The following is a 15,252-nucleotide window of genomic DNA, read 5'->3' as shown; positions in this document are numbered from 1 at the left end:
TTTTTTTTTTTTTTTTTGAGTCAGATGTCACTCTGTCACCCAGTGGCGCAATTTCGGCTCACTGTAACCTCTGCGTATCTCAGCCTTCCAAGTAGCTGGGACTACAGTCAGCATGCCCGGCTAATTTTTAAATTTTTAGTAGAGATGGGGTTTTGCCATGTTGGCCAGGAGGCTGGTCTCGAACTCTTGACCTCAAGTGATCCACCCACTTCAGCCTCCCAAAGTGCTGGGATTACAAGGGTGAGCCACTGCACTCGGCCAGAACATATTTTTTTTTATTGCTTTTAATTTTTTTAAAGGAATAACTTTGAATTCACAAAGTATATACTTATTTACTTAGAGACAGGGTCTCACTCTGCCATGCAGGCTGAAACACAGTGGGGTGATCTCGGCTCACTGCAAGCTCTGCTTCCCTGCCTCCTGGGTTCAAGTGATCCTCCCACCTCAGCCTCCTGAGTAGCTGGGACTCCAGGTGCACACAACAACAGCTAACTCATTTTTGTACTTTTTGTAGAGAAGGGGTCTCGCCATGTGGCCTAGGCTGGTCTTGAAGTCCTGGGCTCAAGCCATTGCCTGCCTTGGCCTCCCAAAGTGCTGGGATGAGAGGCATGAGCCAATGTGCCTGGTTATTTATTTATTTTGAATATTTAAAACAATTTTTGACAAATAATTATATATACATTTATGGAGTACAATGGGATATTTTCATATATATCCACCTTGCGAAATAAATAAGCTAATCAACATACCCATCACTTCCCATTTTCTCGGTGGTAGCAACACTTAAAGTCTACTTTACTAACAATTTTGAAACACACATTATGATGAACTACAGTCTCCATGCTGTGCAGCAGATTTCTAAAATTTATTCCTAACCAAAACTCTGTACCCTCCGAACATCATTTCCCCACTTCCCCACCCTCCCCTTCCCACTTTTATTCTTTCTGACTCCTGCCGTCACTGGAACCATCATGTGAGCTCTCATTTGCATATGGAATTGTATGGGATACTATATAGAACAAACTAAAGATAGAATCTTTTGTTCTCTAGCTGTTTGTGCTCTAAAGCAGACAATTTCACCAACAAAGAAAAAGCCAAGCAGAAAATTCCACGCTAACAACGGAATACAAAGAAATACTACTCAAAGAAGGGTGTGTTAAAAATTGTTATGTCAGGTGCTTGAACGAGCATGTCATAGTTACACAAATCAAATAGTATTTTATTAAATTATTTGGATAGAACAGGCAGCAAGTAAGACTTTGTAATAGCCTCTAAATCAGAGTGTGGGGTCACAGAAGTGAGATGCCTGGTGGAGAAGCAAGGCATATAAAGTACAAAAAATAGGCTGGAAGTGGTGGTGGCTCACACCTATAATCTCAGCACTCCGGGAGGCCGAAGTGGAAGGATCACTTAGGGGCCAGGAGTTTGAGACCAGTGTCAGCAACAAAGGGAGACCCTGTCTCTATAAAAAAAACCAAAAATATTAGCCAGGCATGGTGGCACATGCCTATGGTCTCAGCCACTTGGGAGGCTGAGTATGAAGGGTTGCTGGAGCCTAGGAGGTCGAGGCTGCAGTGAGATATGATCACACCACTGCACTCCAGTATGACTGACAGAGTGAGACCCTGTCTCCAACAACAAAAAAAAAGAGGCCGGGCGCGGTGGCTCATGACTATAATCCCAGCACTTTGGGAGGCCCGGGGGGTGGATCACGAGGTCAGGAGATCAAAACTATCCTGGCCAACACGGTGAAACCCCGTCTCTACTAAAAATACAAAAAAATTAGCCAGGCGTGGTGGCAGGCACCTGTAGTTCCAGCCAGCCACTCGGGAGGCTGAGGCAGGAGAATGGCGTGAACCAGGAGGCAGAGCTTGCAGTGAGCCGAGATCGCGCCACAGCACTCCAGCCTGGGTGACAGAGCGAGACTCCGTCTTTAAAAAAAAAAAAAAAAAAAAAAAAAAAAACAGAAAGGAAAAGAAAAGAAGAAATAGGAGCCCATGAAGGGAATTATCTCTGGGGATGGTAAACCAAAGGAACGCAGGGCAGACAGGCCAGGTGAGAGAACGGTGAAAACAGCTCATGGCGCGTTCCTGTGTGTCTGCTACAGTAAAGCACACACAGCACGATGCTGTTCTAAGGCTCAATACACTTAATCTCTCAGGATCCTCGGGGAAGGTTCGGTGATTTCCTGAGCCAGGGCACTGAAATCACAAGAGGGCGAGGGCCAACCAGCCCTGAGAAACAGGCACAGAGAGGTAACTTCCCCAAGTTCCCATAAGTAGGATACAGTAGAACTGGGAGGACAGAGGTCTAGAAACTGAAAGAGATGTGAGAAGGGAGAAAGAAAAGTTAGAACTTCTATTAATGTGACTCAGTGAAGAAATGGCAGTGTCCTTTCAGCCCAAGTAAGTGGAAACTGGACAGGGAATATGCATCTGTGAGTGCTGCATGTGGCATACCCAGAGTTCTGATCCAACTTCCTAATGTTTTCACTGCACAACACAGCAAATGGGTTTGTTTAGGTTATTCACCCCTAGGAAAACAGAGCAGCCCCTGAACATATCAAGCAGCATCCTGCTCATGCCCATGCCTACCTGGAGTCTGTGCCCCAGTGCATGGCGTATATCTTGGCCAGGTGCCCCCGCAGTGTCCTCCTCGTGCGCATTTGGATTCTTCCCACTGGGTCAATGTTGTTTGTGATCTTGAAAATAAAAACATTTCTGTAACTTTAACATCTGTGATTAAACGACTCTCCTCATCTCCCATCCCTGTCAAGGCTGTTGGCTCGCCCACTGTGCCTACCTCTTGCCAGCCCTTCCCAGAGTTCCCCAGTGGCTTCCACTGTGGCATTCTGCACTGAACCCCTTCTGCACCTCTTACCGAGTCTTAGTCTGGCTGGTCATCAGGAACCTGTGTGCCCTGCCCTCCAATGCACGCACACGAACACGGCCAGCCTTGAAGCCCTTGCTGTGCTCTTCCTGCCTCCTTCCTCCTCTCCCTGTCCATCCAGGACCAGCTCCTCCTAGGTCTCTGAATTCTTTGAGAACTCACAACTCTTCTTCCTGACACCACACAGATGTCCCACACCACAATTTAATAGCTGGTTCCTACATCAGGCTATGTGTGGGCCAGGATGACACGTGCTTCTGCACGACCATCACTTGTAGCACTAGCTGTACACACACCAGCTGAGCCCACCCTACATACAGACACTGATGTTAATGGGTTCAGGCTGGCAAATGGAGTAAGTGGATCACAATAGCGGGGTTTTAAAAATGGACAGTCCAAAGTGCTTCTCAGAATTGAAATTCAGGTAATTCTATGTAGCCTAATTTTTTTTTTAACTTGCAATTTAACCTCAATAAAGTGCATCCCCTAAAACATCTGGACAATGTAAAAAACTTAATAATCGGCTCAAGCCTGTAATCCCAGCACTTTGGGAGGCCGAGACAGGCGGATCACAAGGTCAGGAGATCGAGACCATCCTGGCTAACACAGTGAAACCTCGTCTCTACTAAAAAAAATATGAAAAACTAGCCGGGCGAGGTGGCGGGCGCCTGTAGTCCCAGCTAGTCGGGAGGCTGAGGCAGGAGAATGGCGTGAACCCGGGAGGCGGAGCTTGCAGTGAGCCGAGATTGTGCCACTGCACTCCAGCCTTGGCGACAGAACAAGACTTCGTCTCAAAAAAAAAAACAAAAAAAAAACAAAAACTTAATCATCTTCAGAAGTATGAATATAGTTTTTCTTTCACATTTCTGTCCAATTCTTTGGACTTTATTTTTATTATCTTCTTTTTTTTTTGAGATGGAGTCTCACTCTGTCGCCCAGGTTGGAGTGCGGTGGCGCGATCTCGGCTCACTGCAAGCTCCGCCTCCCAGGTTCACGCCATTCTCCTGCCTCAGCCTCCCGAGTAGCTGGGACTACACTGCCACTACCACGCCTGGCTAATTTTTTGTATTTTTTTCAGTAGCTTCACCATGTTAGCCAGGATGGTCTCGATCTCCTGACCTCGTGATCTGCCCGTCTCGGCCTCCCAAAGTGCTGGGATTACAGGCTTGAGCCACCACACCCGGCCTTTTTTTCATTTTTGAGATGGAGTTTAGCTCTGTCTCCCAGGCTGGAGTGCAGTGGTGCAATCTTCGCTCACTGCGACCTCCGCCTCCCAGGTCCAAGTATATTCTCCTGCCTCAGCCTCCTGAGTAGCTGGGATTACAGGTGTGCAGCACCACGCCTGGCTAATTTTTGTATTTTAGTAGAGATGGGATTTCACCATGTTGGTCAGGCTAGTCTTGAACTCCTGACCTCAAGTGATCCACCTGCCTCAGCCTCCCAAAGTGCTGGGATGGACTTCATTCTTTTAATAAGGTAAAGTTCACATAACATCAAATTAACCATTTTTAAGTATACAGCTCAGTGGCATTTAGTACACTCACAGTGTTGTGCAACCACTGCCACCATCTGTTTCCAAAACATCTTCATCATTCAAAAGGAGACCTGACATTGATTTAGCAGTCACTCCCTGTTCTTCACTTCCTCTCCCTCTCTTCCCTAGCACCCCTGCTGGCCACTAGTCCACTCTGATTCAATGAATTTCACTATTCTAGATATTTCATATAAATAGAACCACACAATACACAGTCATTTCTATTTGGCTTCTTTCACATATCATAGTATTTGGGGGTTTATCCATGTGGTAGCCTTTGACTGTACTGAGGTCCATTTAATGGCTGATAATACTCCAGGGGGCAGACACACCACAATTTGTTTCTCCACTCATTCATTTATGCACATTTTGGTTGTTTCTACATTTTGGCTATTGTGAATGGTGCTGCTACAAACATCTATGCACGTGTGTTTGTTTGAAAACCAGTGTTCAATTCTGTTGCGCATATATTTACAGGTAGAACTGCTTAGTCATACAATAATTCTATGTTTAACTTTTTGAGGTATTACCAAATTGGATATTAGAAATCAAAGTTCTGAGGCAGATTCTGTTAAGGAGAGGAGCTTCAAAATACCTTATTTTAAGACAGTAACAATATTTTACAACTATTACCCTCTGTAACAGGTAAATAATTATTTAAGGCTTGAGATATCTCCTTTTATCTCAAAAGCCGCTCCATTTCCTATGCCTACCATCAGAACGACTTCTTTTTTTTTTTTTTTGAGACGGAGTCTCGCTCTGTCGCCCAGGCTGGAGTGCAATGGCCGGATCTCAGCTCACTGCAAACTCCGCACCCCCGGGTTTACACCATTCTCCTGCCTCAGCCTCCCAAGTAGCTGGGACTACAGGCACCCGCCACCTCGCCCGGCTAGTTTTTTTGTATTTTTTAGTAGAGACGGGGTTTCACCGTATTAGCCAGGATGGTCTCGATCTCCTGACCTCGTGATCCGCCCGTCTCGGCCTCCCAAAGTGCTGGGATTACAGGCTTGAGCCACCGCGCCCGGCCAGAACGACTTCTTAATAAAAGCACTCCACACAGAGGCTTGGCATCCTCACTGTGCAGGAGAGAATCCGAGCAGAGCCCTCCCGAGGCTCCAGGTGTGGGTGCTGTGCCAGCCTCCTCACAGGCAGATGGCTCTGCGTGACTCAGTGGGCTCTTACCTGAGAGAGAGTTGCATCTGCACATGCTTTCCTGGCGTCCTGGGAAGCAAGGACAGTGAGAAATTAGCAACATTTCAGATACATTCAATCTTAGGTCCACACATACCAAAGTTTCAAAGAGAGCTTTCCTAAGCTGTCAGGAGTGAAAGCAGAATGTGAAAGAATGCCAGAGTCTCCTCGCATCTCAACACCCCATGATCTACTGCCATCTGTGGACTGTTCAGGCCATGCTGAACAGAGAATCAGTAACACCCAAATCTGTCTAAGGCCTGCAGCACAATATTCCTGGGGCCCCACAGCTGTGGTCAGCACTGAGGAGACCAAACTGCAAGCTGGGGTAGCACCCAAACACCCTAGGACCTGGTGCTGCCTGTGCCCTCACTGTTGCACAGGTTGGCACACACGTCTTGCTGTTTTTACAAAGCCCATCTAGGGTCAGGAAGGTTGTGGCCCAAAGAAAAAGTATAAAAGGACCAGATATCCAGCCCAAAAACCTTTTCTTCAGATTGCATTAACTAAGTACTTTGTTGTCAAGAGAAACAATCATTAATTCTAAATTCTATGGAGGGCGCGGTCTCACGTCTGTAATCCCAGCACTTTGGGAAGCTGAGGCAGGAGGATCGCTTGAGCCCAGGAATTCAAGACCGGCCTGGGCAACAAAGTGAGACCTTGTCTCTACTAAAAATAACATTTAAAAATTTAAGGAAAACAGGCTGGACGCGGTGACTCACACCTGTAATCCCAGCACTTTGGGAGGCCGAGATGGGTGGATCACCTGAGGTCAGGAGTTCGAGACCAGCCTGGCCAAGATGGTGAAACCCCGTCTCTTCTAAAATACAAAATTAGCCAGGTGTGGTGGCGCATGCCTGTAATCCCAGCTACTCAGGAGGCTGAGGCAGGAGAATCGCTTGAACCCGGGAGGCGGAGGCTGCAGGGAGCCGAGACCATACCACAGCACTCCAGTCTAGGCAATAGAGCAAGACTCCATCTAAAAAAAAAATAATAATAATAATAAATAAACAAATAAATAAAGGAAAACGAAGAAAAATAAGTAAATTCCATGGAAAAAGAGCAAGGGACCTGAAGCCAGACAATCAGATGCACATGAGCCTCTCTGCTGCTCTCGTTTCTCCTCTCTCCATGGCCTGTGGAAGCAGGAAGCACTGTGAAGGGACCCACCAATGCCAAAGCAAATGTCTTCATTACTAAGGGATCAATGTTACTAGAAAACAGACCTGGAAATCTCAAAAGAGAACGTATGTTTATAATAGGAAGATATCATAACGGAAAATAAAACAATGGCTTTAACGAAAAAAGGTTTAAAATTTGAGTGTGGGTATACTTTTTTTTTTAATCACAATAATTTTTTTTTTTTTTTTTGAGACAGTCTTGCTCTGTCTTGCCCAGGCTGGAGTGCAGTGTTGCGACCTCAGCTTACCGCAGCCTCCACCTCCCAGGTTCAAGTGATTCTCCTGTCTCAGCCTCTTGAGTAGCTGGGACCACAGGCGTGTGCCACCACACCCAGCTAATTTTGTATTTTTAGTAGAGATGAGGTTTCACCATGTTGGCCAGGCTAGTCTAGAACTCCTGACCTCAGGTGATCCGCTCACCTTGGCCTCCCAAAGTGCTGGCATTACAGGCGTGAGCCACCCTGCCTGGCCTTTTTTTTTTTTTTTTTAAACTATGTATTTGTTTATTTTTATGACAGGATCTGGCTCTGTTGCCCAGCCTGGAGTGCAGTGATGTCATCACAACTCACTGCAGCCTCGACCTCCTGGGCTCAAGTGACCCTCCCACCTCAGCCTCCTGAATAGCTGGGACTACAAGCATGCATCACTATGCCCAGCTAATTTTTATTTAGTTAGTTAGTTTTTTTTTTTTTTTTTTTTTGAGACGGAGTCTCGCTCTGTCCCCAGGCTGGGGTGCAGTGGCCGGATCTCAGCTCACTGCAAGCTCCACCTCCCGGGTTTACACCATTCTCCTGCCTCAGCCTCCCGAGTAGCTGGGACTACAGGCGCCCGCCACCTCGCCTGGCTAGTTTTTTGTATTTTTTAGTAGAGACAGGGTTTCACCGTGTTAGCCAGGATGGTCTCGATCTCCTGACCTCGTGATCTGCCCGTCTCGGCCTCCCAAAGTGCTGGGATTACAGGCTTGAGCCACCGCGCCCGGCCTTATTTTTGTAGAGATAGGGATCTTGCCATGTTGCCTGTGGCTGGTCTTGAACTCCTGGGCTCAAATGATCCTTCCTCCTTGGCCTCCCAAAGTGCTGGGATTACAGGCGAGAGCTACCACGCCCAGCTGACAATTTTTAGTAAGAAAAATGTGTTCATATGCTGTCATCTGACCACCTACTTTCAAAATGGCTAATGGCATGTGCAGCCCTTACAGGCGTGCATCCAAGTGCCCCGCACGGGGGAAGTGGAGGACGAGTTCCCAGTGGTTCAGGTTTTTGGGGCAAACTGCTCACTGCAAATGATTTCTACTTTAGGAAGCTTGTGGGAATATTTATAAACTGATAATACGGAAATATATTGGTCAGGCGCAGTGGCTCATGCCTGTATTCCCAACACTTTAGGGGGCCAAGGTGGATGGATCACCTGAGGTCAGGAGTTCAAGCCTGGCCAACATGGTGAAACCCACCCCTACTAAAAATACAAAAATTAACCAGGCATGGTGGCTGGCACCTGTAATCGTAGCTATTCGGGGAGGCTGAGGCAGGAGAATCACTTGAACCCGGGAGGCGGAGGTTGCAGTGAGCTGAGATCACACCATTGTACTCCAGCCCGGGTGACAGAGCGAGACTCTTGTTTCAGAAATAAAAGGAAATATATTGAGATTATTATAAATATACAAATTCATACATTCCAAATTCATCTTAAGTTTTTTTTTTTTTTTTTGAGACGGAGTCTCGCTCTGTCGCCCAGGCTGGAGTGCAGTGACCGGATCTCAGCTCACTGCAAGCTCCGCCTCCCGGGTTCACGCCATTCTCCTGCCTCAGCCTCCCGAGTAGCTGGGACTACAGGCGCCCACGACCTCGCCCGGCTAGTTTTTTGTATTTTTTTTTTAGTAGAGACGGGGTCACTGTGTTAGCCAGGATGGTCTCGATCTCCTGACCTCGTGATCCGCCCGTCTCGGCCTCCCAAAGTGCTGGGATTACAGGCTTGAGCCACCGCGCCCGGCCTTAGTTAAGCTCTTATTGGTCATTCTGCTTATAATTAAGACACACACAAAAACCGAGTATTTCTATGCAAGCAGTAACATTTGGAGTAACGGGGATGAAGAACACTTAGAGTAGCAAAAGCCTTTTTGTCAATGACTGTTACCTGGCAAGTACCGAGTTTAATATTTGTTTGTGAATACTATTCTTGTTGATGTTATAGCCTTTGATTTTAAAACATCATAAGAAAATTTAAAACGGAGAAAATAAAACAAGAGATTTAAGCAACTTCCCCCTGGTTAGTATTCAAAGACTAAAATGAGTTTCTTAAGGTACAGTGTAACAGACTGTGCTGATACTACTGTTCAACAGAAGGAAAAACTACTGTAAAAACAAAATACAGATAACTTCAATTCAGTCTTTATTTTAGCCAATAACCAGCTTATGTAACTGAGTGCAGCACTCTGGAGAACAGACATCTTCAACTTTTAAAACTGTAGGAAGAAGTCTTTCAAGGGAAACAAGCTCTATAACTGTTTAACAAATAATAAAATCTTCAAGTTCCTTCAGATTAATTTCTAGTTTAATGGACTCCTGCAGATACATATTATGATGTCCACTTAAACCAGAGATGAACATATCCAAGCCATTTATCAGTTGATTTCTCATCCTTTTTGGATTTATGTCAAATGACACAGTAACACACTTACTTTGGGGTTTCATCCCAAATTAAAGCCTGGGCCCTGCTCAGCGTGGAGTTGCTGAATGTTTCGGACCAGGCATCCAGTGCAGCTGCCTCTCACATGAATGGACCCTGCTCCCTCGCACTGGCTGGCATGCCGCTCCAGAACACATCTACACCTGTGCATCCTGCGGAGCTTTTCTTACTCTATCAGCTACTCTGTGTATTTTAAGGCACATCATGTTTTACTCAGCATCCCTTTGAGAGCCTGTGTTTCCTCAATAATAATCAAAAGAAGCATGCAAGATCCTTTAAGGGTCTCTTGGCTGAAAAACGAATCTAAGAAAGAAAACAACCCCTTTTAGAATCATCTACAATTTCTTGTTTGACTCACTATGCTCTGCATTCTTCAACAAGCATGTATTCCTTGGGCAATCAGGAAAAAATGTTCTACATTTTAAAAATAAGTCTTCCTTTACCATTTGGGGTAAAAGGACTTCAACAGCTGTTGCTGTCCCTGTCTCGTGCAAAGGAACTAACACAGCGCGGTTCCTGGCACTTCAGAGACAAAGCAGCTAGGCGCCTCTTCTAGTGAACGTCCCGCTACGGGGGCCATGAGCTGCATGTGACTGCTGAGCACAGGAAATGGAACCAGGAGAACTGGGAGAAAAACTCTGTCAAATATTTCAATTAAAATGTATTAATTACATATTGAATAATAATATTTTAGATATATTGCCTTAGATAAAATTTGTTGGGCCAGGCGTGGTGGTTCACACCTGCCAGCACTTTGGGACGCCGAGGCAGGAAGATCCCTTGAGCCCAGGAGTTCGAGACCAGCCTGAGCAACATGGCGGACTCTGTCTCTACAAAAATAAAAAAAAATCAGCCAGGTGTGGCAGCATGCTCCTGTAGTCCCAGCCACTCGGGAGACTGCAGTGAGCTGTGATCGCACCACTGCTCTCCAGCCTGGATGACTGACAGAGACCCTGTCTCAAAACACACAAACAAAAAACTGAAAAAACCTTGTTAGGGTTAATTCCACCTGTTTCTGTTTCCTTTCTTTTTATTCTTTTTAAAGAGACAGGGTCTTCCTACCTTACACAGGATCGTCTCAAACTTTTGGGCTCATGCAATCCTCTTGCCTTGGCCTCCCAAAGTACTGGGATTAAAGGCATGAGCCACGGTGCCCAGCCATATCTCCTTTTACTTTTTTTTTTTTTTGAGACAGAGTCTCGCTCTGTCTCCCAGACTGCAGTGTGCAGTGGCGCAATCTTGGCTCACTGCAAGCTCCGCCTCCCGGGTTCACACCATTCTCCTGCCTCAGCCTCCTGAGTAGCTGGGACTACAGGCGCCCACCACCACCAACCACGCCTGGCTAATTTTTCTTTTAGTAGAGACGGGGTTTCACCGTGTTAGCCAGGATGGTCTTGATCTCCTGACCTCGTGATCCCCCTGCTTCAGCCTCCCAAAGTGCTGGGATTACAGGCGTGAGCCACCGTGCCCGGCCTCTTTTTACATTTTTTATGTAGCAACAAGAGCATGTGGGGAATGTCACGTGACATTCGTGCCAGCCCAAGAGGGAGCCCCCTGTGCAAGAAGGCCCTGGGGAATTCACAATGTGACAGGGCCCAAACCTCGGGAGGAGGTGCAACAGCTCCTTTTGGCCTTAATTTTTAAAATTTGGTTGTCTTGCACCTGTGCCATACAAGCTCTTTCCATCTGCTATGAATAGATTCAAGTCTACTATTTGTGAACAATTTACAGCTGTTAGAAAAATGAAATTTCTTCAAATAGGCCAAATCACACTACTATTTAAGACATTTTCAGGATAAACTTTAAAATTCTGATTTCTAGGCCCTGCATGGTGGCTCACGCCTGTAATCCCAGCACTTTGGGAGGCTGAGGAGGGCGGATCGCAAGGTAAGGAGATCGAGACCATCCTGGCTAATGTGGTGAAACCACATCTCTACTAAAAGTACAAAAAATTAGCCGGGTGTGGTGGCAGGCACCTATAGTCCCAGCTCCTCAGGAGGCCAAGGCAGGATGAACCCAGAAGGAGCTTGCAGTGAGTTGAAATCGCGCCACTGCACTCCAGCCTGGGCAAGAGAGTGAGACTCTCAAAAGAAAAAAAAAAAAAAAAAAGCTGATTTCTGTAAGAAGAAATATAGTCTCAAAAGCAGGTGGTAAACAGCTGAGTGTGTTTTGAACCCTTCAAAAGAAAACCCAATTAGATTAAACAACAAAAAACCCTCAAACAGTTTGCTTTTCTTTCGTTTACAATGCCAAAACCATGCTGACTTAAACTGCAGAGCTTAGAAGCTTCAGTAGCTCAGCCAAGAATTTGAATATCTTTTGATTTATTTTAAATAGTATTTTCAGCAGAATAATTTATATCTAAAACTACATATTTCAGAACACATTATAATTCTGGGAGGGCGACATGTTAAACAAGTCTGATCGCCGAGCAAACTAAAAAAATATAAGTCTTCCTATTTAGATCTTTCCTTATATAAGACTTGTTAAAGTTAAAAATTTGAAATTTCTTACAATACGAGAATATTTTGTTTCTCTTTGCTGTAAATCTCAGAGAATTCCATTATTTTTTCTCAAGTTCAGAACAAAGTTGCCTAAAAATGATATTGGTGTTACTTTCTCCAAATCCTGGTGGGCTTTCTAAACATGTAATTGGCCGTTTAAAAGGAAATATTAGGCTTCATCCTTGCACTGGAGTCAGAAAAATAAACTGTATTTTATTTTATTTTATATTTTATTTTATTTTAATTTTATTTTATTTTACTGTATTTTGAGAAGGCGTCTCACTTTGTCACCCAGGCTGCAGTGCAGTGGTGCGATCACAGCTCACTATACCGTCTCGACCTCCTGGGCTCAAGTGATCCTCCCAAGTAGCTCGGACTGCAGGTGTGCACCACCATGCCCAGCTTATAAACTGTTATTTAGATACGTACTGAATGTCGTCAGCTTCCCGTACAGTGACACTCTGAAGAACAGCTAAAGCTTGACAGAGCAAACAAGAATAAGACAAAGCTCGGCCGGGCGCGGTGGCTCATGACTGTAATCCCAGCACTTTGGGAGGCCGAGACGGGCGGATCACAAGGTCAGGAGATGGAGACCATCCTGGTAACATGGTGAAACCCCCTCTCTACTAAAAATACAAAAAATTAGCTGGGCATGGTGGCGGGCGCCTGTAGTCCCAGCTACTCGGGAGGCTGAGGCAGGAGAATGGCGTGAACCCGGGAGGCGGAGCTTGCAGTGAGATCGCGCCACCGCACTCCAGCCTGAGCGACAGAGCAAAACTCTGTCTCAAAAAATAAATAAATAAAAAGAATAAGAGAAAGCTCTTACATCAAATGGACAAAACCTAAAAACATACTGAAGACCTGGTTTTCCTGAGAAGTCTGCCTCTTTTTCTCTTACTCTTCACATCAGTGGTTTCAGAAAGGAAATATACTTGCATTAATTGTTTCTCTATAAAATATTTACCATAAGTACTGCTTCACAAAAGCAGGAGGAGCAGAAGGAATTCCATTTAGACCTACTGTTCCTCACTTTTCAGAAAGTTATGAGGCAAGAGAATTGTTTGAACCCAGGAGGCAGAGGTTGCAGTGAGAAGAGATAGCGCCACTGCACTCCAGCCTGGGCACAACAGAGCGAAACTCTCTCAAAAAAAAGTTTATGAACTCTGCAATTTAACATCCTGTATCAGTCACAGACTGAAATTTAATGTTTCAGAATTCTGTGAAAGGTATTCTTTTCACAGTGCAGTTTATTTACACACGGTTGTTTTTATCTTCAATTTTTGTTATTTTTCAGGGTCTTGCTCTGTCGCCCAGGCTGGAGGGCAGTGGTGCCATTGACTCACTGGCACCTCCGCCTCCCGGGTTCAAGTGGTTCTCTGACCTCGGCCTCCCAAGTAGCTGGGACCACAGGCCACACCGCCACACCCAGCTAATGTCCTCCCGAGGAGCTGGGACCACAGGCCACACTGCCACACCTGGCTAATGTTTACATTTCTTGTAGAGATGGGGTTTCACTATGTTGCCCCAGCTGGTCTCAAACTCCCGACCTCAAGTGATCTGCCCGCCTAAGCCTCCCAAACTGCTGGGATTCCAGGCGTGAGCCCCTGTACCCAGCCGCTATCTTGGATTTAGATATATCTGCTCCACCTAGGAGTCTATCAGAAGCTGTAGATTCCAATCATCACTGCTAGGGAAGATCTCCTTTCAAAATTAGGAAAAAAAATACATCAGATATACCTGAAATACTTTTTTTTTTATTGTTGTTAATACTCTTATTTTTAAGCAAGATTTCTGCTGTCAATAGTCTCAATATTCAGGAGAAGGAGGCAGATACCACAGTTTGATCAGTGGCCCAGAGTATAACAAACAAATTTTCAAGGTTATGATAAAAAATGCAAAAGACACTTATAAATTCTATAGAGACATCTGGTGTATATTCAAATAACAAATTGTATACAGAAAGCAAAATCCCAAAAACAATGTACTAGGCCAAGTATCTAGATCTATAATTAGTACACCCTGGGCCAACTAAGATTCAATTTCAATATAAAACACAGAACAAGTCATCCTGTAAATCATTTTTCCTAAAACAAATTCCAACAGCTAACCTAAAACTCAAATGATTAATAAAACCAAGCACACACAACTACATACTCGAATCTGGTTTTTAAGTTGCTCGGCCTCCTGCCGTAACTGGTCAAGCTCACTCATCTTCTGATCTTAGTGCTCTTCGATGCCACCTCCAAGAATGTGAGATCTGAAACAGAAAGACAAGCACAAACAATAAACAACTGTTGAATAATTTAAGGAAGCAGGTTAGAAAAGTAAATTGAAAGTTTAAGGTGGGCACGGTGGCTCAAGCCTATAATTCCAGCACTTTGAGAGGCCGAGGCGGGCAGATCATGAGGTCAGGAGTTCGAGACCATCCTGGCTAGCACGGTGAAACCCCTTCTCTACTAAAAATACAAAATAAATTAGCCAGGCACGGTGGCGGGCGCCGCTAGTCCCATGCTACTCTGGAGGCTGAGGCAGGAGAATGGTGTGAACCCAGGAGGCAGAGCTTGCAGTAAGCCAAGATTGCGCCACTGCACTCCAGCCTGGGCGACAGAGCATGACTCCATCTCAAAAAAAAAAAAAGGAAAATTTGAGAACTATGGTCTCATTACAAATCAGAGAACTTTTCTTCAGCATTCATCAGAACTTATAAAATGCCTAAGTAGGGCCAGGTAAATAAAATATAATTATGATTATTTACTGGCTTTGCATAATATTACAATGTCTAAAATACTAGTCAACATAAAAAGAAAAATCTGTTAAGCATTTGACATTTAGACCAGGTGTGGTGGCTTACACCTGTAATCCCAACATTTTGGGAGGCCAAGGCAGGTGGACCACTTGAGGTCAGGAGTTCAAAACCAGCCTGGCCAACATGGTGAAACCCCGTCTCCACTAAAAATACGAAAATTAGCTGGGCATGGTGGTGCACGCCTGTAATCCCAGCTACTTGGGAGGCTGAGGTAGAAGACTCGTTTGAACATGGGAGGCAGAGGTTGCAGTGAGCCAAGATCACACCACTGCATTCCGGTCTGGGTGACAGAGTGAGACTCCATCTCAAAATAAAAAAAATAAAACCTGACATTTAGGATAGCTATCACATGCAGACCTAGAGGAAGTTACTGCAGGGAATGGGGGTCAGTGGCAACCTGGCAACCAAGAATCTCAAAGCCACCTCATCTCAGTAATCTTTTTTTTTTTTTTTTTTTCTTTT

At 45.2% G+C, this 15,252-nt stretch overlaps 1 protein-coding gene across 3 annotated transcripts in view; it reads right to left on the bottom strand.

Annotated features, from left to right (window-relative positions):
* The window catches only part of GNB1 (G protein subunit beta 1), a 117,115-nt gene that overhangs the window by 30,336 nt on the left and 71,527 nt on the right, over nt 1-15,252 (bottom strand). For all 3 annotated transcript variants that reach the window (XM_017882491.1, XM_017882492.1, XM_017882490.1), the window contains exons 3-5: nt 14,139-14,241; nt 5,606-5,644; nt 2,595-2,701 (exon numbers count right to left, since the gene is read on the bottom strand). In XM_017882491.1, coding sequence (XP_017737980.1) covers nt 2,595-2,701; nt 5,606-5,644; nt 14,139-14,195 — 203 coding nt within the window. In that variant the 5' untranslated portion in view covers nt 14,196-14,241. The remainder of the gene's footprint in view (nt 1-2,594; nt 2,702-5,605; nt 5,645-14,138; nt 14,242-15,252) is intronic.

This window comes from Rhinopithecus bieti, unplaced genomic scaffold, assembly GCF_001698545.2.
Source record: "Rhinopithecus bieti isolate Rb0 unplaced genomic scaffold, ASM169854v2 scaffold_13351, whole genome shotgun sequence".
NCBI classification, from domain to species: Eukaryota; Metazoa; Chordata; class Mammalia; order Primates; family Cercopithecidae; genus Rhinopithecus; species Rhinopithecus bieti.
This window is presented reverse-complemented; position numbering and strand designations above follow the sequence as displayed.